Genomic DNA, 24,904 nt, shown 5'->3' with positions numbered 1-24,904 from the left:
TATCAATATTTCAGCGAGTTGTGTCAACAAATAAATGTGTTGATTAATTCAAGCGAATAAATTCAAGCCAGAAGCGTTTTGGAGGAGAACTCCTCTTTGAAAAATCAATTCGAAACTTGTTGACATTTATCGCCGACTTTTCAAGACCTTGTACAACTCATAGTACTATGTGCTCGTAATACCGACGCTGGTACCAAGAGCGATGATAATCGCATGCTAAGCGGATACCGCTTGCCAACGAATTTATCGTCGGGAGTGCTAAAGGAAATCACCGGAGGCGCCGCTGTGCGCGTATCTCGATGCAAAAATACAGAAGATCTATTTCTTACGCGCGCATTTCGTGCCCCGGATTCGTATTTCGTGCGAGAACCGGTTTTGCCTCCGCTGGATCGGTGGCGACTGATAAATCGACGAACTCGATTCGCCCGCGGTCCATTCACCCCCGCGGCGGGACCTACTTAAAGATACCTGTCGCGCGGACGTTTCAATTTGTAATCGGAAATATCTGCGCTCGCGCGTGTGCATTATGCAACCTCAGAGCGCCGTGCATCGCGCGCCGTGCCAGTTCGACCACGGGCATGACATTAATCATACCCCGATTTCATTCGGGGGCACCTACCCCTCCCATCCCTCCAAAGCCGGCCTCACCACGGAAGCTTCATGACTCCCTCACTTTCCCCCGGCGAAATAATACCGTGCCCTTCGTGTACATTAATTTCGCGGCACCGAACGACGCCTCTCCTCGACCGCTGCAGGGTTCCTACCTTGGAAAAGACTTTGGAAACGCGTTCTCGTTGAACGCGTTCGCTGTTTTCTCTGATCGTGCCATCCCGAGATAACGCTTGATATATTGGGTATTTCGAGAAACGTGCAGAGAAATTAATTTATGTATTCGTGTTGCACCCTGCGTTGCAATAATCTTTTTTCTCATTATCCCTCTTTCTTTTAAGCACTTACATGTTCTTGACCATACTACATTCTTGTTACCGACTTAAAATTTGATACTGCAACCGGTTTTAATCCTCATTCTTGTAAGTGTGGATGAACAAAAATTAATTGGTTTCGTAAAACCATACTGTCTTAAAGCATTTGTGCAACATGCGAATAATTAATGCTTCAAGTTACACATTTCTCAGAAAGTGTCTTTACTAAATCCTGATTAATCCAATTAATTAACGTTTGCAAAGGAAATAGAAAAATTTCGATATTAAGCTAAAAAATACTTAATCAAATTTACATTATTATAATTAAAAGCACAAATAAATATTCTAGTAAAATATGTTAGAAATACTATCTCTTTTAGCTTGTGAAAGATTAATTTGTCTTTCGTAATTTATCAAGGGAATTAAGTGTTGGTTGCCAAGGTTGCGTATTCACAGGTTAATACACACTTTCGCATATTTTATTGCGACGGCTAGGAAATGATACAAACAAAATACAGCCAGACGATCGTAATTTCTCGCGGGAATACGCAAATCTCCGTTAACGACTTTATCACGAACTGTCCTTCTATAATAAAATATGCGTTTTGAGAGATTGGCAGTACCGTATTCGTGATATTAGCTTGCGTTTAGTTGAATGCGTACTTTTACGTCGCACCGAGCGGAAGAAAATCAGACAAACCAACATAGCGATGCGACGAATCGTGCTGGTCAAAGAAACGCCATGCAATGTTAACGAACGCAATTGTGAGCGCAGAAACGATCGTCAACAGCTTTGTCTCGCGCTGATACTGGTGAGAGTGTACATTACAATTCTCACATCACGTCTCAACAGTACTGTCAGTGCAAATTTCTCTTTGTATTCCCTTTCGTAAATTTTTTAATGCGTTTAACAAATCCGAGTTTGCTTACACGAATCTGTCAGAGATGGTGATAAGCATTGTATATTTAAAACATTGAGTTATGATGTAAGAATATCTTTCATGCGCACCGTCCGTTGACGTTCCGATACAGAAAAAAATGACTTAGAGATATCAGTTTGAATTTTTCTGTTATTGCTAAAAACTGACTATTAAATACATTTACATGGATAAAATATACATTTGCTATGAGATACAATTTTATTGGCTATAATCAAATTAAAAGCATGCTTTAACATGAATAGCTAAGAAAGTGACAGTTATTCCTCAACATTTTATGCTCATAAAACGTAAAAAATAAATTAAACTACGGCAGCAATGACATTAGCTATTCTTGTTTTAAAGACACATCGTAACTTCATTGGTCTGCGTGAAGAGAGAGTCGATTCTCAATTTCATCTATCAAGAATTCTTCTAGGAAAAAAGTGTATCGTAAAGAAAAAGCGGCTGTTGAGAAGTCGCGATGGAGGACGATGCATCCTCCAACAGCGGCGGCGGTGCCACTTGGGGGTCGAAGGTTAACTCGCCTAACGTCGGAGCATAGGCGGAATATAGATGCACGGTACCGTTCGCCGCTTCATTTCCTTGAGTTATGGTCAATTACGGATGCCTTATCTCGTCGGCGTAGGTCCGCGACTACCATCCGCGGGAGAGAGGAAGGGAGAAAGTGAACGAGCGCGCCTTCTTCATTCTCTCACAGCCGCCACGACCGGGATAATCTAGCGGCGTGTATCTACCCAGGAAAACATCCCACTCTGCGCTCCCGCTTTATCACGCTAAATCGTCTCCTTTTCCAGGTTCTCACGGGGACGGGGCATAATCGGCGAACGTGCGCGTCCAAGTACCCGAGTTTGAAGAAAGATTGATCGATCGGTACCTCGCTTCGCGAAAATAACGCCAAGAGCGTTCTACATACGCGCCTGCCGTTTGTCTTGAATTATTTCGCAATGCACTCTGACGTATTTAATTGTTTATTGATAGAAATAACTGTAATCTTCTATCCTGAGCACTGTATTGATTTGCCAAACAAGAATATTTTATGTTGATATAATGAATTTTATTGTTTTTACGTAAATGTTATTTTTATAAAATTATTTTGTTGCCTTTAAGTTCTCTTTTATAATATATTTTTACTATTTAATATCTTTATAATTTTCGTATAAGAATGTTAAATAATTTTTTCTCAAAGAGAATAAGCATTACGTAATAGGAAATTTTTCTGAAAATATTGCAGTTTTCTTTTTTACACACACGCACACACACACACACACACATACACACACATACATACATGCAAAGTTATGGCACGTCTATAAAAGACTGTATGGTTCGCCTCTAAAGGACTGTTACGCGGCTACATCATAACTTGCATTTTCGTATGTAACATAAAATATAGTCGTGATATAAAGACTTCAGAGAAAGATAGAAAGAAAATTCTAATATTTTTGAAAGAAGAGAAAAAAATTACGTTTGTGATATATAAAAATTCCACTTGCGGTTACATGTTATAAATATATATATTGCAATCTTACATTTATCAATGAAAAATTGAATTAATAAAACATTTATTTACATCTAAAAATAGACTTTATGATTTTAAGGTGATGATGAATATGACGGTTATTGAAACAACCTGTATGCAAGATTACACACCGCTTCCTACCTGGATCACCGCATATCCGATACTCGCCTCCGCCGCGTAATTAAATTTTACTTCTTGCTGCGCCTGCGCTCTCTCAGAAACGAGCTCTTGAAATTAATCTCGCTCGTATAAATTGGCCGATGCGCCGCGCGGATGGCCGAGTAGCCGTGTTTATGTCTGCAGGTTACAGCTCTCTGACCAGCATGCGCGTTTTAAGGATGAGCCAACGATAGTGAAAGTCCGCGCAGAAAAGAACGTTTGCAGCGAAAGTTAGTCCCGTTTGATCAATTAAGGCGTGGTATATGTCAAGAATACCAAAAAAAAAAAGAACGAAGTATTTTCAGCTCGTAACAACTTAAGATAAGCACGTTATTCCTCACGCTCAGTGAATAAGTGCTATTCTTACATTTTATTGGCCAGACATTGGATTAAACGGATTTTATCGTTTTACTTGGCCGAGGAAATTAATTAAGATTAAAAGTAAATCTATTAAGATCCAAGTTTCTGATTTATCTCTCTTTGATTAAAAAAATTCGAGCTTATAATAGCTTGAGATAGATAAATTGCTGTTTTATAAATACAGAAGATTACTGTAGATAGTTCATTGCAAGAAAATTAATTGATGGAAATTATAAACATTAGAAATATTACGTATAATTTTTCGTAAAGAAGTCTTGGCTAAATTGAAAGTTTTAATTTTCGTGAATATATGAAATTTGTTTGTTATTGTCGATCAGCAAGAAATGACTCAACTATCTATCAGATATAAAAAAGAATTAATTTTGAGAGCAAAAGGAAATCGATTCCCTAAATTGAAACGTCTTTCTTCTTTCTTAAATCTGACAGTTTTGAGTTTCTAATAATTCGAGGTAGGCGCCTCGAACCCATTTCATTAGTTCCGCTATCAAATTGACGAGGGTAAGAGATCTCTACGAAGTAAATTTTATGTCTCGACACCTCGGGGGAATTTAATATCGTTATTAATTTTACTACCGAACTTTTCTGTCGGTTTATAGATTTCTGCTATTAAAAGGATTCCCCCAGTCTCCTTGCTTCGCCGGCGGCGAGACGTGATAATTTTGCGGATATCTCGCGCGATAAAAATGTTACGCTGGGCGGCGGTCGGCGGGCTGCACCGGGGGTGCTTCGAGTTTTCGCAACTCGTTACCGCGCGCGTCCCATCGAGTCTCTCGATCCCCCACCCCCCTCCCCCGACAGGCAGAGAATTTGCATTTTCGCGTTCCACGCGTGGGTAATAACGTTGAATGCTCCGTGCACGCTGACTCACGCGATCCGTCATCCGCTGAAACATGGGCCGGGATGCCCGTTGAATGGCCTCGGTCAGAGTTCTCGTATTAAATTACCTGTATTAATCGGACATGGGGGAGGTACCGTTATAGTCGACGCCGAGGCTGCCTGCTCCGAGTGCATCGCGACAAATGTCCGTCTCCCGGCTGAATCTCACACGGCGCGGTTAAGTCGCGCGGTTAAGTCGGAAACCAAATGCGCTTCCTCGGAATTCTCTCAACCAAGTATCAGGATAATGATAGTATATTTGTTACTCATGGTACGCAAAATACCGTCATTTATCAAAGCTTGGATCGCATTCGCGAAGTATAATTTCTAACGTGATCCAGCGTCTATGCGTCTTCACGCGGAATCGATTTGTTTAATCTAATGATTCTGTTGCAATAATAATATTTCTAACTTAAAATTGATTATGATAATAATTATTGAATGCGCGGCAACAATTAATAATATTTTGTTTAAGATAGATAAAGTGCATAGTGCCCGCCATCTTTTTATGAAAAATGTAGTTTGCATAACACAAGTATTTGAGAGCTCCAATGGCTTTACATAAACAGATATTTCCATAGCGTTACTGAAGGAGACTATTTTCAGCGATGTCTCGTTCACGATCGATTTATTCAGTCGCAAACAGAGACGCATTGGTGACAACAGGGCGGGACAGAGTCGCGGCTTCGTGACGCGCGTCACATTGTTCGTCCTACGTAGCACTTAATCTTCCTTTACCCTTTCAAATACTTCGCGCTGTCCCTTCGAGACACGTCCCATCCGCCGACGTTTCAAATTTACATCCCGTTTGACCGATTATGAACGCGCGCGTTTGTGTTGTATGTACTGTTATATATAATATTCACACAAGTGTTACGATTTTCTTCATGCATTTTTGCAACAAAGAAAGCCATTTAATATTATTATTAAACCAAGATATATTTAGGGTTACAATATCGATATATCAATTTATTTTTATTTGGGTTACGTTTCTTAAATAAAAACTAAATAAATTAACTTTAGAAACCCGAACACAAACTAGAAAGTTTACCTTCTATTAGATAATATAGCATTATTTATAATATTGTTTTAAATTTTCCAATAATTAAGTTTTTCGTTAAGATAAACAAAACAAGAGTACCTGATAAAATAAGCCTCTGACAGTAATAAGCAGTAATGGTTAGATTCTCCTTTTTTTTTCTTTCACACTTGAGCCGTTCGTACAAAATACTTACAAGTTAATATGAAGATTTCTAGAAGCTTGTCACGTAAAACATTATTTCTTCATTTATAAATATGTTTTATGCTGTATTTCGTAATATGCAACATAGCGTGACAATGTATAAAGATTAAGTTACTAACTTAACAAATAGATCTCATAATGCCGTACTTATTTTAAAATTATTATTGTTTTTATTATTTTATAGTCCGTCTTATTGATGGATATGCTGGTTTACATTGATTTTATGTTTAAAATTTTGCACATTATGAAAAAAATAAGAAAAAATAGAACAGTTTTAGGATTCCATAAGATGTAAAATGATTTAATATTACAAATATACTAATCATTGTTTAAACTATGCAATTTGCAGAAGAAAATCGTGCAAATTTTATTTTTGTTTTTGAAAACTTTGTTTTGAGCAGATTTTATATAGAAAATTATATTACATTACCAAGAAAAAATAATTAAAAAAATTATATTGTTAGAAAGAAAGACAAAGATACAATTTAAATTTAACAATAAAATTTTAATTTTCCGAATACTAATAAATTCCATAAAAATCCATGATTTTCAAGAATAAATAATAATTCTGCAAAAATTCCGAGTTTTTCGAGTTTTGCTTGATAGTAAACACTCTACATTAATATTATAATTTAGTTTCTACGAAATAAAAATATATAATTTTAAAAGATCTCTATCAGTATTGGTGACTTGCCTCTATAGTCTGTTGGTTTGCGCTATTGCAATAAAGAAAAGTAATATATTGAAAATTCTTCGAGAATTTATTTATTTTGAGATAGCATCAAATGTGCATATAACACCATGCAGTATAAATTTATCGTTAAAGAAATAAGGGATGGCTATCCATTGTTGGCGACAATGAAATAAATGACGATTCTTAGGGGGTGATTCATGCGGGGAGGAAGAAGGGAGAAGGAGGAGGCTATAAATACTGGTCAACAGCGTTCTCGATGTTGCAATCTGCCTGAGGAAGATTCCGTCGCTTTTGAATCTAAATTGCGTGTGCAGATAGGGCGGCGCTCATAGAGAACGTAAAGCGCATAAACATACCCGTTTGCTACTTAATAAGCGATGTCTTTTTGCACATATCGAGCCTACCCTCTGCCCAGGCAATATAGCACAATGTTACGTAAACCGTGTCGCGATCTACGAAAACATCTATATGCCATACGTGAATTGCGATCCTGCAGCGATAATAGTCATTAACGTCATATTTATCAACTCGAGAGTCGCGCTTCTCTCCCATTCGCGGTTCGTATCGAGAGAGTATGAAAGTTAATTCCTTCAAGCTCGTGAAGGTCCGTCTCTAACGAACGGCCGACTTCGACTTCTCGAATGCCGACTTTTTTGCAACTTACCCGTAGAAGTTGGACTCTTCTACGAGATAAAAAAAGGTTTCTCTCTCTCTCTTTCTCTCTCTCTATCTATCTATCTTTTCACCCTCCTTGACTCTTTTTCTGCCTTCTAACTTGTTAGAATGTGGAATGTGTTGCCCGCGGTCAGGGCTCGCAGTGACTTCTTAATCGGATATACGAACAAAACGTACGCATCATCGTCAGATCGCTTGCATGAATAATTACGTTATCCATCGTTCGCGATCGCACACGATGCCGCGAGCGGTTCGATACCGCCGGGCACGAACGTGCGAAATTATCTTCCGAATGGTGGAATACATTCGAACTTTTTATTAAATATTATACCTAAAAGTGAAAAATATGAGAATACTGAAGTATGTTACATTTTTACATATTTATCTTTTAAAAATTTAAAAGTTTTAAACAAGAGCGACTTGTAACTTTTTATATGCACAGAGTCAGTTAATTGTCATTTGTTGTTGATTACGTTGAAAATTTCTTTAACTTGTTTTTGAAAGTTATGTTTATACTAATGTCTTACTTTTAATTATTATTTAATAACTAGATACAGTAACAACTTCGTTATAATAAAGTTAAATTGTTATTAATTTTATATAATTGCAAATAAAAGAAGAAATAGAATTATTACGAAAAAGGTAGTCATAATTTTTTATTATTTAATGTGTATTAAATTTTATAATTGATGAATCAAGAATGCATTTAAATTATATATTTATATTTAAACTTAGCTATATCTATATTATTACTCTAATATTATTTTTTACAATTATATTATGTTTACAAATTGTATTATGTTTTATAAGGATAAATATTTTGCGTAAATTAAGCATATATGGCCGAAGAAGTTGCCCCGAAAAACATTTTTTGGACGAAATGAATTGGATGACGTCAGTTAAGCAAAATTCCCCACAAAGATGCCGACTTTATTATACGGTAGCTCACCTTATTGCTCATGACTGAGTGAAAAAGTGAGTGATGTAAAATAAGTATGCAATAAAGAACCGGATAATCTGGATGCATCTGCGGTTTCACGGGTGCAAACAAGGCTGCCGGTAACTAGGCAAGACGGCGCGTTGAAAGTGGATTCGTGAATGGATTTTCAGACGTGCACGCAAAGTGGATATTTGCACCTCGTATCACACGTATTCGTATTCTACCGCAGCGGTACGCAGGTAATGGAAAACGCACGTTAATCTTCCCTAATTTTCCTCGGGCTAGGCGTGCCCACTAATTTCGCTTTGTCGTCGCGATAACGACGATTAACGACCCGGCGGACAGACGCGTTTCGTTGAGCATTTCGGCATTAACTCCTTAACATGTTGAGACGGTCGTGTGATAATAAAATTTCGTAGCAATTCACAATTGAAAAAGCAAGTAAATTATTTGAAGTTCGATATTAACTAATGATCGTTACGATATTTTACAAATAATATTCCATTATTAGCGAACTGTTTTATTGTTTATAATAAATTTTTATAAATTTATTGTAAATTTTATTATAAGTTTTAAATAATCAAAAATTTTATTTTTTATCATATTTTTGAACATTGTAATATATTTTTTAGTTATTTTTATTGTAGGATATTAATTTTGATATTACACGTATATGTATGTAGTATATAGTGTATAATATAAATATATAAAATTATAATATAATATAAATATATAAAACACACAGTTTTCATTCAAGATCAATTTGCTCAATATATTGTCTAATCATTATACGTGCGATATTTTTATAATTTTTTTTAACTTTTTAAACCGTTTTAATTGTATTTCTTTTAAATGTATTTATTATGTAACAATAATTTTTAATCCTTATGAAATATTAGAAAAACTCTTTTAGATGATACTTATGTGTTAACTTGACTTGATATAAATTATTAGATTTTTTGTAAGAAACAAGTTGTTTGTGATTTTAATCTTAAAATTTATGTAAATTTTATACAATTAAAAATGTTGTAAATATTGATATTAGCTTGTTCTGTTAATAATATAAAAAAATTATTTTTGGCATTTAAAAAGTAGTAAACATTTGTCTATGGCCTGCCAAGTAAAATTCTACAATGTCTTGTCTTGTTAAAGCAATATTTGAAATGGTGATGTGAATCTGAAGTACATAGTTCTAGATCTGCCTACTCATGTTTTGTATTAAGTTATAATCAAAGATAACTGTGTTCGTTCAAGCTTGAAGTGAATTAATATCCTGATGGTCGAAATGATAAACTATGTTCCACAGTTCGTTTTTGTCGCATCACGATCAAGCAAATACAAATTTGATTCTACAATAAATAATTAGATTTTGCGCATATTTTTCATTATAATATAAAATAAGAATTTTTGCAGTTTTATATCGCATTTGATTTGATGGAATTTTTTCTTAAAAAGAAATAAAAAGTCTAACTAAATATATAATTAAATATACAATTGTAAATTAAATTTTTAATTTTTAAAATCGAGTTTTATTACTGCTCATCTAATTATCCTCGCTCTCTTTTCCATTTCTTTCTCTTTACCAATTTTTTCTTTGATATTACCTATAGCTGAAAGTTTCCCCCGGGCTTTGTTATATTTTTACTTCCTTGTCACGTTTTGCTTATCTAATCTGAATTTTACGCAGGAAATCTTCCGAAACGCAGCGCAGATTTCGAGAGCTGTATTCAGCGTGTGGGTCTATGTTGTTGCAAATTTCGCGACACGTGCACGCGTCGATCGTAAATTTCGCAGTACCGGTTTCCCCTAATCAGTGAAGTCTCATTCACAGCGGAATGGACCACGGAATAGAGGAGAGAAGAGGCTAATGCGAACTAAGCGGCAGTCTCTGCGATCCTCGCACATGGTGCTCGTAAATTTCGCGCCTCTGGTTTCTCTAATCAGAGGGATGCCGGATAGGAACGGGGACAGATAGCGTAGGAGAGAATGAATCTGGTCTACTCTGTGCTTTCTTATTGCGATGCAGGGCGAGGCGAACGAGTGGCAGGCAGGCAGGCAGGCAGGCAAGCAGGCAGACAAGCAGGCAGGTAGGCAGGCAAGCAGGCAGGCAGGCAGGCAGGCAATGCAAGTAAGCAGGCAGGCAAAGCAGGCAGACAAGTAGGTAGGAGAAGTTTCGTTCGCCAGCGATTCTTCTCGGCGTTATGCACGCGCGCACAAAGTCGTACGTCATGTCGAGCCGTTTAATGGCCTTTTAATACTACCTTACGAGCGGTATGTTTCCCCACCCGCACAGCTCTTTCTGCCACAGCCGGTTGGACGCTACCTTTGAATAAGGCGGCCAACGGAGACTCCTCTCGCGTTGCGAGATCTCCGTTGGACGGTCTGTCTTTGTCCGATATAGTAATCGGACATTCTTTAAGGGTCTGTGTCATCGATCGAACTGTGGTTCGTAAACCGGAGGCGAATTCTCGACGGAGAAAGAGACCGCGTGACTTCGAACGTTTAGCGGTCGGAGAGCAGATCTTCTACGTTCGTGAAGATATATCAACCAACGGTTACGCGCCGCTGCGCGTATCTCCACGCCGGATCTTCTTTGTTGCTCCGATCACGCACGGATGACTATACTCATGGATATACACGCGAGTGTACTTACGACAAAATGGTTGAGATAAGCCATGATCCTAAATGATCTTACGATATCAGAATCCAGCTGAGTGTCTAATAATTAGATATTTATCGTCTTATTATGACTGTTATTACAATAACATTTGTGTTTGATTGCAACTATATGTTAATATTTTCTCATGAGAAATTGTGGAGAACCTCAAATTCCAGATTATTGATTGATCTGATACAACATTCGGTTGTTTCTTTATTATAAGATCAATCAATATTTGATTTTTTATTTCTACTTCTTATTATTAGAAATTGCCAGAGTTCCCGTGTGGAAATTCATTTAGGCATGCCCTATTTAATATTGGCCCCATACGGGCATTACTTAGGCATCCAAAATAAAGGCTTTTCGGACTGAAACCTATTCAGGGCCTATTCAGGGCCTATTTAGGATATTTGAACTTGGGCTTGCCTGAATTGGGCTTGGTTTAAATTTAAATTTACAACTTTTTTTCCCAGACTCACAGTTAGGTTTGCTCGGTTACAGCCCGTATAGGACCTAGTTTGAAATAGACGTTTGCTCTAAAACAGTTAGGTTTGCCTAGCTTTTTTTTCTTAATTCTTATATTTTAATTATTTTAATATATTAATTGTATTAGACTTAAATATTTCAAAGTAACATACCGTTTTCCATGTCTGATAGACTGATATTAGCTGAAGTAATTAGCTAATACATTATTTATAAAATCTATTATTTTATTGAGTTTGTTGTCTTCTATGTTTGGTTTTTAAATAAATCGTAAAGAAAAACAAAAGTTTTAAATAAAATATTAATTGCAAATAACCGATATCAGACTCGTAATATGTTTTTGTAAGATTTAAAAAAAATACCATTTCTGTATTACAAATACTGATATTTATTTCGATTGATTAAACGATACGATTATATGTATAATACATAATGCATAAAATTTAATAAATAATTGATATATTTTAAAATTGTTGTTTTTATTTATTTATTAAATATAATAAATTGGGCAATGATATATCCTGTAATTTTGGCCCAATTTATTTTACATATATAAGCCCAACTTAAATATAATTAATTATCTAATTAACCATTTGAACGCTTCAAAGTATTAGTGCTAAATAGATTGCAATTTTCATCAAATTATTAAAGTTATTGAAAAAGATAAATTTAACAATGAAATTAATAGGTAAATAAATTAATGCAATTTATTTTTAATATATTTTGCAAAATTTAACTGCTTTTATAAATAATATAATTGCGTCAGTTTATAACGTATATAGTACAGGGAAATTAGATTCAGAAACCACTGTTTCGAGAAAAAATTGTAAGAGGCACTTTTATTGCAGATTCTTAATCATACAAACATATTAAACAAAAATTCAACTCGGAAAAAATTGGGAATCGTTGTGTAAACAATGAAAGAAGGTGAAAATTTTCGTTTTTTGGCAATAAAAAAAATTTATTACTGTTAGCAAAAAACAGAAAATATGAGCTTATAGGTATTAAAAATACCTATTAAATGAGCCGTCGAACGTTCCAATTGGTTTATTTTTTAAAGAGAAAAAAATTAAAAACTGCTAAAATTTACTTTTTTTTAAATTGTTAATAAATAATTAATAACTAATGGACAAGTGATGACAAATTCTTGTAATAGGGCTTAAATAGTAGCGGTTACTATTCTCTAAAAGTCTTGAAAATTTTAGCCCAAAACATTCATAACTTTTGACACAAAGCTATTTATTATTTAATTATTTTTTAATTTTTTAATTTTTAATTAACATTGTTTACACAACTTTTTCCAAGTTGAATTTTTGTTTAATATGTTTGTATGATTTTTCCGAATAAGAATCTGCAATAAAAGTGCCTCTTACAATTTTTTCTCGAAAGTATAATTTTAATTTTAATGTACTAATAAGTATATATAGACAATAATAAGTACTCAATACCGATAAGTCAATTGGCTCAGTAGATAGAGTACAAGTTTTGTAATCCTAAGGTCCCGGGTTCAAAACTAGCAGCGGCAAGTTTTTAATTATTTGAAAAATAATTTTATAAATAAATATAAAATTATTTTTAAAATTAAATTAAATTAAATTAAATTAAACAAATAAATAAAATAAAATAAAATAAAATAAAATAAAATAAAATAAAATAAAATAAAATAAAATAAAATAAAATAAAATAAAATAAAATAAAATAAAATAAAATAAAATAAAATTAGAATTAAAATTAAATTAAAATAAAATAAAATAAATAAAATAAAATAAAATAAAATAAAATTAAAATTAAAATTAAAATTAAAATTAAAATTAAAATTAAAATTAAAATTACTGCAATTAATGCAAAATAATTACATGACTTGATAGTCGAATTAATATGACGCTCGTCATAAAATGAACTTTTAACTTACAATTAGTTATATTAAAAAATCATTAACTTACTTTATCTCTCTTGGCTATTGCTAAATATACAATACAATTGCTACTAGTTATATTGTTATCACTGTCAGTACGTATTTTTAAACGATACAATAGCAAAATTTATAGAATCACGTGGGAATTGTTTTACGAACATTGGAGAAAGGAATTTATAGGTTGCCAGTGAATTTCTTAAAGAGGGAGTAATACAATGCCACCGGGAAGAACTGTGCATTGCGTCTAGTAATTTGTTATATAACCCCATTATTTGCTCGCTTACCCACTTGAGTTGTATTAGGAAGAATTTTCACAGAGCTCTTCCACGTGCATGTGCGTCCGTGAGAGTCGATCGCCGCATTTAACGTCGAGAGGTACATTTCGTCTTCATTTCTTTCGTCGATAGCATAAGAAGGCGAGTCGATCATTATGCCATTTGCTGAGAAATACGCGGATTCTCGAATCGCTCTCGCGTAAACTGATGCTCGTATATACGTAACATTTTACGATATCAGAGTATACGTATAAATAACCACGCGTTGACCAGCGTTAAAGTGTAAACGTAAAATTTTTTCATTCAGATGGTAATACGTTTCTTCTCGTCGCACATTCGCGCGCGATTTAAAAGCGCTATATAATTTTCAGGGACGTTCGATCGTATACGAAGATTTCCTTACGTATGTAATATGACGATTTGCCGCAATCGGTGGTTCGATTACGGTTTCGAGCAAAACATTTATTGGCGAGACATTCATTTCCTGCGTTATTACAGCTTGCTCTAGCGTCGCTGATAATCATTAAGATGCATTTGCGGAAATTGCGTGATATTTGCAAATCTCTTCGTCTCAGTTTCAGCCAGCAGTATCGTATATTCTATAAATAATATTATAGCTGAGACAACTTTGTGGTGATTTCTATTTTATTTGGTTTAATTTTGTTACACAACTGCTGCGGAAATGACATATATTTATTAGTAACTGGTGCTATTGCTTTTAATCGTTCCGATGGATTTTTTTCTTCTTTTTACGATCTTCGTGCTGCTACATTTGATTAAGAATCTTAATTCTTCCATTAGCTCTCTTTTAAAAGATATCTGTAAGCACACAATTTTTGTAGCTTTTAAAATAATTCTGTAAAGTAAATGTAAAAATTCAGTCATTAAAAATATAATCACGTCATGTCTGACTGCAATGTTTCGGATATTCCAAAGAAATGCCCATCCAGCAAAAATCCAAGACAATGCAATGCCACTTATCATAATAGTAAATACTCCACCGACGTCCTCGAAATCTAATGCTTCCACTGTGACTTGTACTGGTTCCTATAAAGATTAAAATTTTAATAATAACAGTTTTTGATGCCAACATTATTGGCGAGGCAATCATAGTTTAAGTCACAATTGAATTAAAGTTTACTAAAAATTCACGTAAATCTTTTGCTCAGAGTTGCCTTGTGTAAAATTTATCCAAAGTAGATCTGTTCTTAAATATTGAAGTAAGCGCGTACACATTCGGCTTTAACTCTGGTTTACTTGCTTACCAAACGCGCGCAGGTACTCTTGAGCCGTTATGTACGTGTTTACACGTACGAACTCAATCGGCGAAGTTTAAGTCAGTTGAACACAAATGCAGTTAAATAAAGGCAAATGTGAAATACTTTGAATGTGTTTATTTATTTGTGTAATCAAAAGAAGAATAAAAAAGAATGAAAAAGAGATAGAAGTTTAAAATGATTGAAAATTAACAAGAATAAATAAAATAAATTGATGAAAAAATCTCAAAAGTTAATACAAGATTTATATATGATATTTTAAAGACAAAATAAAAAACCAAGTAATAAATTAAAAACTAAGTTTAATAAATTACATTTAGAAGTGTAAAAGAATTAAAATAATCTATATTTAAAAGTGCACAATTATTTTTAAGTTATAAATTGTTGTATGAAATACACATTTAACATAGCAAGATTAAGTAAAGATTACTGGTTTTAAATAAAGACTAATGGTTTTTAAAATAATTATACTTTAAATTTTCTCTCTCTCTCTCTCTCTCTCTCTCTCTCTCTCTCTCTCTCTCTCTCTCTCTCTCTCTCTCTCCTCTCTCTCTCTCTCTCTGTGTGTGTGTGTGTGTGTGTGTGTGTGCGCGCGCGCGCGTGTGTGTGTGTGTGTGCGTGTGCGTGTCTAATTTTTGACAAACATTATTTAGAAAACTGCCGCGTTATAATTAACTTAGGACCGGTTGTTCTAACTTCTTGGTAAACTTATCTACCAGGTAAGCACATATCTATCTTCGTTACTTTTCTTAAATAAATAAAGACGAACATATATTTACTTGATAGGTAAGTTTACCGAGAAGTTGGAACAACCAACCTTTAGTGCAATATTGCAAAATATTTAATTTATAATACCATTATTGTGCAAAGTTTTTACAACTATCTGGATATGTATATATTTTATATGATAAGTTACTTAAAATTTTGAGGATTTAGTGATGAACATAATCTACTGTAATTTTTGCCGATACTTTGCCACGGTACACGAAAACGTGGGAACATAGATATCGTACGTCGCATTTATTACCGCCTCGCTTCTGTTTCCACCATATGTTTTGTAACTCGCCAAGCTTGCCGTTTTCCTGCAGCTTTAGTATGGCTTTACTCAGATCCTTTCGATAAGGTGCATCTGTTATCAGAATTTGTTAAAACAGTTAAATTATTTTAACCTTTAAGTAAAATTGAAAATAATAGACGAATTTATATGACGCGCACTAAATTGAAAGCTAATAGAAAAATAATTTGTTACAATTATTTATTACAATTATTGCTATTATGTAAATTACCGACCTTTCCTCATTGCTATCCCGTACCCTTTGGCGTCTAAAAGTCCACCAATCTGCGTTACATTACACTGTCTTTGTTTAATATACTCAATCGACGAAGATTCCATGAGAAAGGCGTAATTTTCGTTTTGCACTTTTCGTACGCCATCCTCATTATCTTCCACAAGCACTTCTTTTTCATGATTTTTCATATATCTATACATAATCTCGTACGGTTCATATGTGGAATCCTATAAAATAAGACCGGCTGCTTTGAGTCTACTAAGCTATTTTCATAAGCAATAACGCGAAATTTCATTATCAGCCAATATGCGCTGTTCTAATTAATAAACATCAACTCTCTCTACATGGAAAGAATTTTTTCTTAGAATTTACCCTTAATATCATGATAATTGTGAGACAAAATAGCGAAATACTTATTGTAAATTTTAGTAAAATTTAATCAAACTGTGCTACATCATAGAACAGTTTGATTAAATTTACCCAAATTTTACTAAAAGATTAAATAAAATTTTTCGAAGTTTATGTTATCTCGTAATTACTATTTGAGAGGTAAAATCTAAAAGAATATTATCCCCGTGTTCTTTTTTCTTTTGCGAATCATGTCTCTCACCTGAAAGAATGACAATGTCGAGCCGTTAATTTTTGCGCCGTATTTAATTTTTTTTTGGTAAGCTAATTCTTCCGCAACTTGAAAGTCCCACACAACGGATTTGAAGGATAACGCGGCTGCCAAATTGGCGACATACGTTGCCGAAATGATCAGAATGAAAAACCACCACGCAACAGCCAAAGCTCTTGTTGAAATTCCTCTGAAATGCATACCACACGTTTTCCAATCCCCCCTTTTTAACATCTTTTGAGCAATTTCAAATATTTAGTCTTTTTGAAAAATGTTATGTTATATTAGACAACCTGTTTTTAATCCATATTGGATTATTAAAATAATGTTAATTATATAGATTTAGTATTATTTTTCAAACATGCTTGAATTCTACTATGCATCTACTAATTTGTAACACGTGCAAAAAACCTACAGTGACATAAAGTTTTATTGTCCGCTCAATAATTTGTTTGGTTTTATTCAAGAAAAATATCTTCAACGCACACTCAGCAGACGTGGGCAGTCATCAACTTACGCGGGTGCAAATCCGGTAGCAGCCTTCAGGATGGCCCCAATCACGAGAAACGGAGTTTCCATAAAAGTATAGGGCGTTTCCAATACCTCTGGCTCTTTGATGCACGGATATGGATTCTTCCATTCTACGGGACACAATTTTCCGATTACGAATAACAATGCTGATACGCCGACATACGCTCCGATCATATGCACCCAAACTTCATTCGAAAACGGCCCTAAAAAGGATAGTAAACCTGGAGGGGCCTTTGTTGGCGTCCTATAGAGAACGCTTATACCTGAAACATTATTTAATCCAAGCATAAATTCAGAAATCTCGGTACATTCATGCTTTATACTTGTCATACCACGAATATACTATGTACCATGTTTTACCTAAGTTCATAAATGGATCTGTAAAATCTACAGCGCTTTGCCTCGCCGCCGTGATCGTCAGATCAGTAATTGCTAAATCCGCCTCCTTTAAGATCAAACAGGGAAAATGAAGTGCGTTATATAAATTTCTAAGTTTAAAAATAAAATAAAATATTAATTTATTAGTTTTTTTCCTATCGATTATGTAAGGTGTAAGATTTTTTGAGTTGTCAGATTTGTAAAAAAATGAGAAAAAAAATAGGGAAAAAACATCTTTGAAGATCATTAATTCAAAACGCATTTAATTTTGCGGCAATAAAAAACAATTTTAAGGAGTAAAATGTTTGAAAATTATTAGATTCTATTGACGATTTGTGAAGAGGCAACTGCTTTATCGATACACGTAGCACCGCAACGTGTTGCTCCTACATTGTATATATGGTGAAAGGTAGCAGCACTACTCGTGGACGAAGTCGATTGAGTCAATATTCTGTTCACAAAATATGAAATTGAAATAGAGAATTGTTTCACCAACTTACATGAGCGATTATTTTTCCTAACATTCCGTTCCATTTCTTAGTTACATTATTAAACGATCCGTAAGCATTGTCGGTCTGAACTTCAAAAGTGTAATTAAACCCCAGCAACATGCTCATTTCCTGAATTATATCTATCGCGAAACCTTCATACCGCTCATTTCCAGTTATTACATCCGTTGATTCTTTAAGCATCCCATACGGATCTGTCTGAAATGTTTAATCTCTTAGAAACTTTATTTTTTATTTTTTTATTTAATATGTAGAGAAAGAGAGAGAGAAAGAGAGAGTGAGTGAGTGAGTGAGTGAATAAGAGATGAGAATAATTGGTAGCATTAATATAATTAATTTTTTTAACACGTTCCTGCTAAATTAATTTTAGATACACTTTAAATTCAAGCGTATAAAAATAGCGTGATTTAGTTTTTAATGTAAAAATAACACTGTACTGCATAAAAAAGAGAAATTTATATGTTTAAACATGTAATTTAACACGTTTTGCTATTATTTTTAAGTGAAAAACTGCAACACTTACATGATTTGAAGTATTTTTTATACATTTGGATTTGCAATGTAATATCACGCTGCTTGTCTACCCAGGTTATATAAATTTATGCAAGATTTATGTTACTTAAAAAAGTATATATATAAAATTAACATTATTAAATCGATAATTTCTTTCGTTCATGTTATTATTTTTAGAATATATAATTTGCGAACAACAAATATATTACTTATATCAACATATTATTATTTTAAATTAAAATGTTCTTAACATTAGTAATAGGTATTGAAGTATTTTGAAAAACTGATCAATTTTTTACTTTTCTAATAATTTCTGAACATATTGATAGAAAAAGTATTTGTTTTTAAAGTTATAGCTAGTATTTCTTTTTGTGTCTCTGTCTTTCTCTATTCTTTGACAATTTTTAACAGTCATTATTAATTTAATTAATTAATGGAATATCCACATAGTCAAAACGTACTAGTGATATCAGGATAATAAAATGCTGATTGCGTAAACTCTTGTTATCATCTATTCCGGGGATTCTGTATCCCGGTTTCCATTGAAAACCCGAATTTGGCTCCCATCTTCCGACTTTATATAATCCTTTATATCCTAGATTTATGATGTCTAGTTGAAATTCACTTCGGAACCCAGCCGTGTCAAATTTTATCATACCGGTCAATCCGTGTATTTGCTCCTAATGTAATTTAAAGGTATGTATATATAATATATATATAATATATCTTTATGAATATTTTTCAAAAGATGATATTTGCATATTTGCTAACACAACGATATAACTAAAAAATTCTTATATTTTACTTATCTATAAAAAAAATAAAATACACTGAATAAAAAACTAATATTATTTTGATAAAAGCAATCTAAAAAAATTTTTTTAATTCTCGATATGAAATTCAAGTCATAAGCTGATATTAATACATAAACTTTAATTCTGGAAAAGGATTTCCAAATCTGTAAAAAAATACAAAATACATACAAAATTTTGTTAATAATGTGCACAAATTTCTGTACAATTGTTAGATTAAATTATTACACAAGAATGTCATTTAAAAGTAATATTTAAGAAAATTATTCAAAAATATTCAAAATAGAAAATTTTATTTTTTGAGTTATCATTGTAGAAAATAAGTAGTAGACAGTAATTATTAGCAGACCTTACTTAGCGTCTTTTATTTTTTATCATTATTAAAAAATAAAAGATAAAAAATAAAAACATTTATTCAACGAATAGAAATAATAATATAAGGAAGAAATTATTTATAGTTAGTGTAAAACTGTATTTTAGTAAGTTAGAAATTATACTATGTTTAGAAAGACAACATATTTTACATAATTGCACATACATTCCGCATATAATTACTTAAGCTGAAACCGTGTCCCCAAATTTTTGTGTCGTTGCAAGACAATTTTATGAGATTTCCAGTGACGCTGCCGCGTAATCGCGCATAACTGCTCGCGAAAAGTTGTACTGCATCATAAGCGAGCGCCGCTTCCACCCTTAAGTGAGAACCATCTGTCAAGTTCCAATTAAGAGATTGAAGAGTACGTTGGACAATTAGATTTTCTGGGTCGATTAAACGTATGCCCGTTAAATTTACTCCGGAGTGTCGGTAAGGTTCTAAATCCAATGTTTGCAGGTCCTAATAATCGAACGGACGTTATACATATGTTATACTGCCGAATTGTAGAGGAAAAAGGGAGATGATATGGCAATTATAGAATGTGTTAATTTTTTTACATTGAATTTAAATTAAAATTACATTAGATTAAAATTATTTTTTATGAATAAAAAGATTTATTGTATTGTAATAAAATTTTTATTGCATTTTATTCTACTTTCTATATTTTAATATTAATATTTTAACACACAAAAAAAAAACAAATAAAAAAATATTATTAGGTAGAGAAAATTCATCAATATTGTTCATTTTGTTTGCCTGTCAACTTGTTTTGGAATTTTTTAAAAAAAAGGTAAACACAATACTTTGAAAACATAAATGTAAACTAAAAAGTGTCTTCTATCAGATTTGAGTTATGCAATTTTTTGAATTTGTAATTCGTAATCTTTTAAAATAATTTATTTTTTTTTAATTAAATTGATTTTGTGATAATATTGTAGTAAACAAGCAAAACATGAGAGATTGTATATAATTTCGATAATTCTTACCAGAGAAGTAACAATCACTCTATATTTTTCTGACATTATTCCGACTTGTAGTGCTTGTTTGAGAACAGATGCAAGAATATCGTATGAACAATCGATTATGATATTTTTATATCCAAACATTTTGACTTCTTTTATGGTTTGCCTGCAAGTAAACCGTTTAGTTAATTTTTGGATAGCTCATATCAGAAAAAGTTTTGACAATAGCGACATATGTGGCTGCTCGAGTGACGCTCGCTTCATATCCAGATAGTCGTAAATCACCGTGATATTTTCTGGCGTTTATGGCGGGGCTAAATAATGGCATAGGTGCATAATAACTTTGTTTGACAAACGTCGCTCGCGCATGCTCAGGCTCGTACAAGGAACGGCCTATTTATATGGTTCACGCATGCATACCTAAAATTCGGTCCACTACCTAAATGGAACACCATTGCGGAAATAGTATTCATGTTTGGCAATTTGAGCAAGCGGTTCATGCGCATCAGGCCATCCACGTTGTCGTAAAGTATCGCATATTCTTTCCATTTGTATTCTTCTATTAATTCTTGAAAAAACTAAGCAATTTTAGATATTATTCTTGATTAATATTAAGACAATCACCAGTTGTAATTATTTTATAAAAATTTATTAAATTAAGAAAGTTTCAATTTTTTTTAATTTTTTTTAAATTTTAACTAAATTACATTAACAAATTCAATTAGCAAACAACAAACAATACTTGCAAATAATTAAAATACAATTAATTTTTTAAGTTAAATAATACTTTCTTATTTTTTTAATTTTTATATGTGTCAAAATTTGTTATTATTTTAACACAACATATATGGTTAAAAAAATAATCTCATGTTATCAACCAATTTCTATGGTTGAATTGCTTAATTTCAAAGACAGCAGTATTCACATTAACCTAGAGTGATCTCTTTATACATCTAGTAAATATTAAAATAAATTTGAGTCTAATTTAATATTTTTAAACTCAATTATTCAATTCTATTGTTTTAATTAAATTAACTACACATTGAATAGAAACAATGGCGATTTGTAGGAATAATTATAAATAATTTAATTGGGCAAAATTCAACACCATGAATTTAACAATGTAAAAAATTTAATTTAAAGAAATATTTATGAACTAAACTTGAAACAATGCTTGAGGATTTTTTTATAACGTAATTTTTTTATTTTTATTTAAACATTATTTAGTCTAATTTCGCGTTTTGATAAAAATATTTCAACCGAGCATGACTGTGTGATTCCGGTTGATTGTAAGATTGTAGGATTGTTTGTGTATAAGCTGCTACATTTACAAATAAGAATAAATACCATGGAAAGGGCGTTGGGGTGTGGATACAGATTTATTACATTGCCACGTTTTAGTTCAGGATCCCATCTGGCAGCAATGTAAGGTATGTCCAGGGTATCGCACATACTTTGAACGTAGCTTGCTGTCGATTTATCTTGAGGACCGAAAATTCCGGCCACTCTGTCGTTTACCAGCTCGCACGCTGCACGTAATGCCCAGAAATGCATAATGTAATCATAAAATGTTTCACTTTCACATTACTTGCATTAGCAATTACGCATTTTATCACGTAGTAGAGTAAATCGAGGCTTTATCTATTATTGCATGAAATCAGGAAAATTAACTTTCAATTTTTAACGCATTAATATAATGCATAAGTAATGTTTGGAAAAAATTATAAGCAATATATGACAAAAATTTTAATGCATGTGCGCACGCACGCGATGTTAAGCGTGCTTATTATTATAATATAAATTGTGTGTATGTTCCAGAGAGTATAAAACGTTCTAAAGATAAAAAATGTAAAGTTCTACGTTAATTCATCTAAAAAAAAAAGATTGTATACCTATCTTTGCTACTTGAAATGCATTCTTGTTGATTTTTTCTGCTCTGGATTTTAACGACACGCCCCTTGCGCGCTTGATAGTAGTGATATTTTTATTTATTGCTTCGATTGACATTTCAAATCCTTTTTGAATAATCTCGTTGCTGTCGAACAAGCCTCCTGCGATTATTCAATTTCACACATTGAATTAATAATCGATCTGTTATCTCTATTCGTATGTGTTGCTCAGAAAAATAACGAGCTTACCGATCGGTATCTTCCTCGGAAATCCCAAAATATTGGGCATAAATGCAACTGTGACGTATAAAAGTAGCATTTCTCGGCCATTCTAAAAGAGGATCGTTCTAATAGCAATGTGACTAGTAAATAGTACAAGAGAATATATAATACGGAATTCTCATATGTTTAAAAGTAAATATTTAATTATAAGAATTTTCTATTAAAATAGATAAAAGTTAAGTTTGCGTTTGTTTATTATTGTCAATATTATTGTCGCGCTATCCTAGATGATCTAACATTCAAGCGCGCTAATATAACACATGCACACATAGCCAGTGTGATATATTTAGACACTTTTCGTTTTGCTCTGCCCGCATACTCTGCAAAAGCTCCTCTCAATCTATCTGCTGAAAACAACTGTGTCGAATGGTTCACTGACAGTCCATGAAAGCTGTCATCGACTTATTATTATTTTTTTTTTAGTTAAAAGTTTTATATTTTTGAATATAGAAGATTTGAATATGTTATAATATGCAATATGTTTATTTTATTCAAATAACCCAAGTAAAACGAGAGGATATTGTTTGAAATGTTGTTTTAATCTCGAATGTTTACTCAATTTATGATTTAATCTTACAGCTTAATTTTAATCTAACAAGTTTACTAATATATATTTTTAATTTTTAAGTCTACTTGAAGTTTATTAAGTTTTTTATGCTATTTGAAAAAATCATTTGTGCAAATCTATTATATTACTGTTTTCCATAATTTTTTAAATCTATATAATTTTATAAAATAATTTTATAAAATAATTTTATATACATAAATTTATATACATAATTAATTATGTACCAAAAAAAAATTAATGATGTTTCAATCGTTATGTGGTACTATTTTGCAGATGTAATTCTGTCTTTAAAAATTCGTTTTCTGAACTAAAAGGTCCCTATTTTTTTTGCTCTAAATTTTTTATAATAAGTTGTTATTTGTCTTGCATAATGTATTCAATTTGCAAAGATGCATTGTATTCAATATATTTTTAAACTTTGATCTCGTTATAACAAAGCGCTAACTAGTTCATGAATTTTTTTGTCATTTACATGGCTCGTTGCCAAATTTCAAGTACAAAGTTGTATTGGAGATAGAGAGAATAAGTTTAATTTTTTTTTTAACAAACCATTTTTGAATCATAGAGCAATGTTACGTGATTAATAATTTCAGATATTTATGCGATGCAATTTATTACAAACATCCCTCGTATATTTATGTAAAAAACACTTGTGTTACATTCGTCCATTTGCATTGATTTAAAGATTAACGGCACGTGAAGTTACTCGCGCGATTACTTGTACTTATTACACATTATTGTAAACACTGAAAAGAAACTCGGCATGAAGAAAACTCGTCAAATTGTCGAAATTGTATATACCACGAGCCACCCGACGCTATCGGAGTCAGTGACTATACTATCCCATGGTTACCACTTGACTATTTCAATCACATGCAAGTATACCTGAAAAGTAGGTAAGAGAAACGTGCTCTCTCTCTCTCATGTTATGCTGTTTTTTGCGCTGATCATCATTTATCTCACTTAGATGGATTATTCTATCTCATTGTTAATTGTACAAATTTTATTTTTATAATTGCCATTTTAGATTATTATTCAAGGATTACCATTTGAAAATTTCTGTTTGATACAATCGGGAGTTTCCAATTAATATTTCTAAATATTTATACACAAAGTTTATGTTATTGTTAATCGCAATAATTTTTCTAAAATTCTATAAATTTAGACACAAATTATAGATATAAAACTAGACATGTAATAATATCTTTAATATCGT

General features: G+C 32.5%; 1 protein-coding gene and 1 long non-coding RNA gene across 4 annotated transcripts in view; one reads left to right on the top strand and one right to left on the bottom strand.

Annotated features, from left to right (window-relative positions):
• The window catches only part of LOC118644537, a 30,401-nt gene extending 12,983 nt beyond the window's left edge, over nucleotides 1–17,418 (top strand). Inside the window, exon 3 of the long non-coding RNA XR_004962311.1 lies at nucleotides 17,336–17,418. This is a non-coding gene — a long non-coding RNA (uncharacterized LOC118644537). The remainder of the gene's footprint in view (nucleotides 1–17,335) is intronic.
• Nucleotides 14,311–24,783, bottom strand: LOC105838218 (glutamate receptor ionotropic, kainate 2). Of its 3 annotated transcripts, XM_028194344.2 has the most exons (16): nucleotides 24,238–24,783; nucleotides 23,088–23,169; nucleotides 22,842–23,000; nucleotides 22,297–22,478; nucleotides 21,370–21,527; nucleotides 20,974–21,115; nucleotides 20,150–20,446; nucleotides 19,261–19,479; nucleotides 18,278–18,484; nucleotides 17,760–17,844; nucleotides 17,386–17,662; nucleotides 16,860–17,058; nucleotides 16,251–16,476; nucleotides 15,974–16,089; nucleotides 14,584–14,730; nucleotides 14,311–14,502 (listed from the first exon to the last, which is right to left on the bottom strand). In XM_028194344.2, the coding sequence occupies exons 1-16, from the start codon at nucleotides 24,238–24,240 to the stop codon at nucleotides 14,380–14,382; spliced, it is 2,622 nt and encodes an 873-aa protein (XP_028050145.2). In that variant the 5' UTR covers nucleotides 24,241–24,783; the 3' UTR covers nucleotides 14,311–14,379. The 3 variants fall into 3 exon arrangements, with proteins under 3 accessions (XP_028050145.2, XP_036139121.1, XP_028050144.1); XM_036283228.1 differs by having other exon boundaries at nucleotides 14,311–14,730; XM_028194343.2 differs by lacking the exon at nucleotides 24,238–24,783 and having other exon boundaries at nucleotides 14,311–14,730; nucleotides 23,088–23,801.
• Between the last annotated feature and the right edge of the window lie 121 nt (nucleotides 24,784–24,904).

This window comes from Monomorium pharaonis, chromosome 2, assembly GCF_013373865.1.
Source record: "Monomorium pharaonis isolate MP-MQ-018 chromosome 2, ASM1337386v2, whole genome shotgun sequence".
In the NCBI taxonomy this organism is placed as follows: Eukaryota; Metazoa; Arthropoda; class Insecta; order Hymenoptera; family Formicidae; genus Monomorium; species Monomorium pharaonis.
Note: the sequence above shows the minus strand (reverse complement) of the source record. Positions and strands in the feature narration are given on the sequence as shown.

What these genes read in the sequence shown, in the direction of transcription:
- LOC105838218 (XM_036283228.1), bottom strand. An exon ending in CGGGATAGCAATGAGGAAAG is followed by an intron (nt 16,090 to 16,250) that starts GTCGGTAATTTA and finishes TTCTGATAACAG; the next exon opens with ATGCACCTTATCGAAAGGAT. An exon ending in GAGGCGGTAATAAATGCGAC is followed by an intron (nt 14,731 to 15,973) that starts GTACGATATCTA and finishes TAATCTTTATAG; the next exon opens with GAACCAGTACAAGTCACAGT.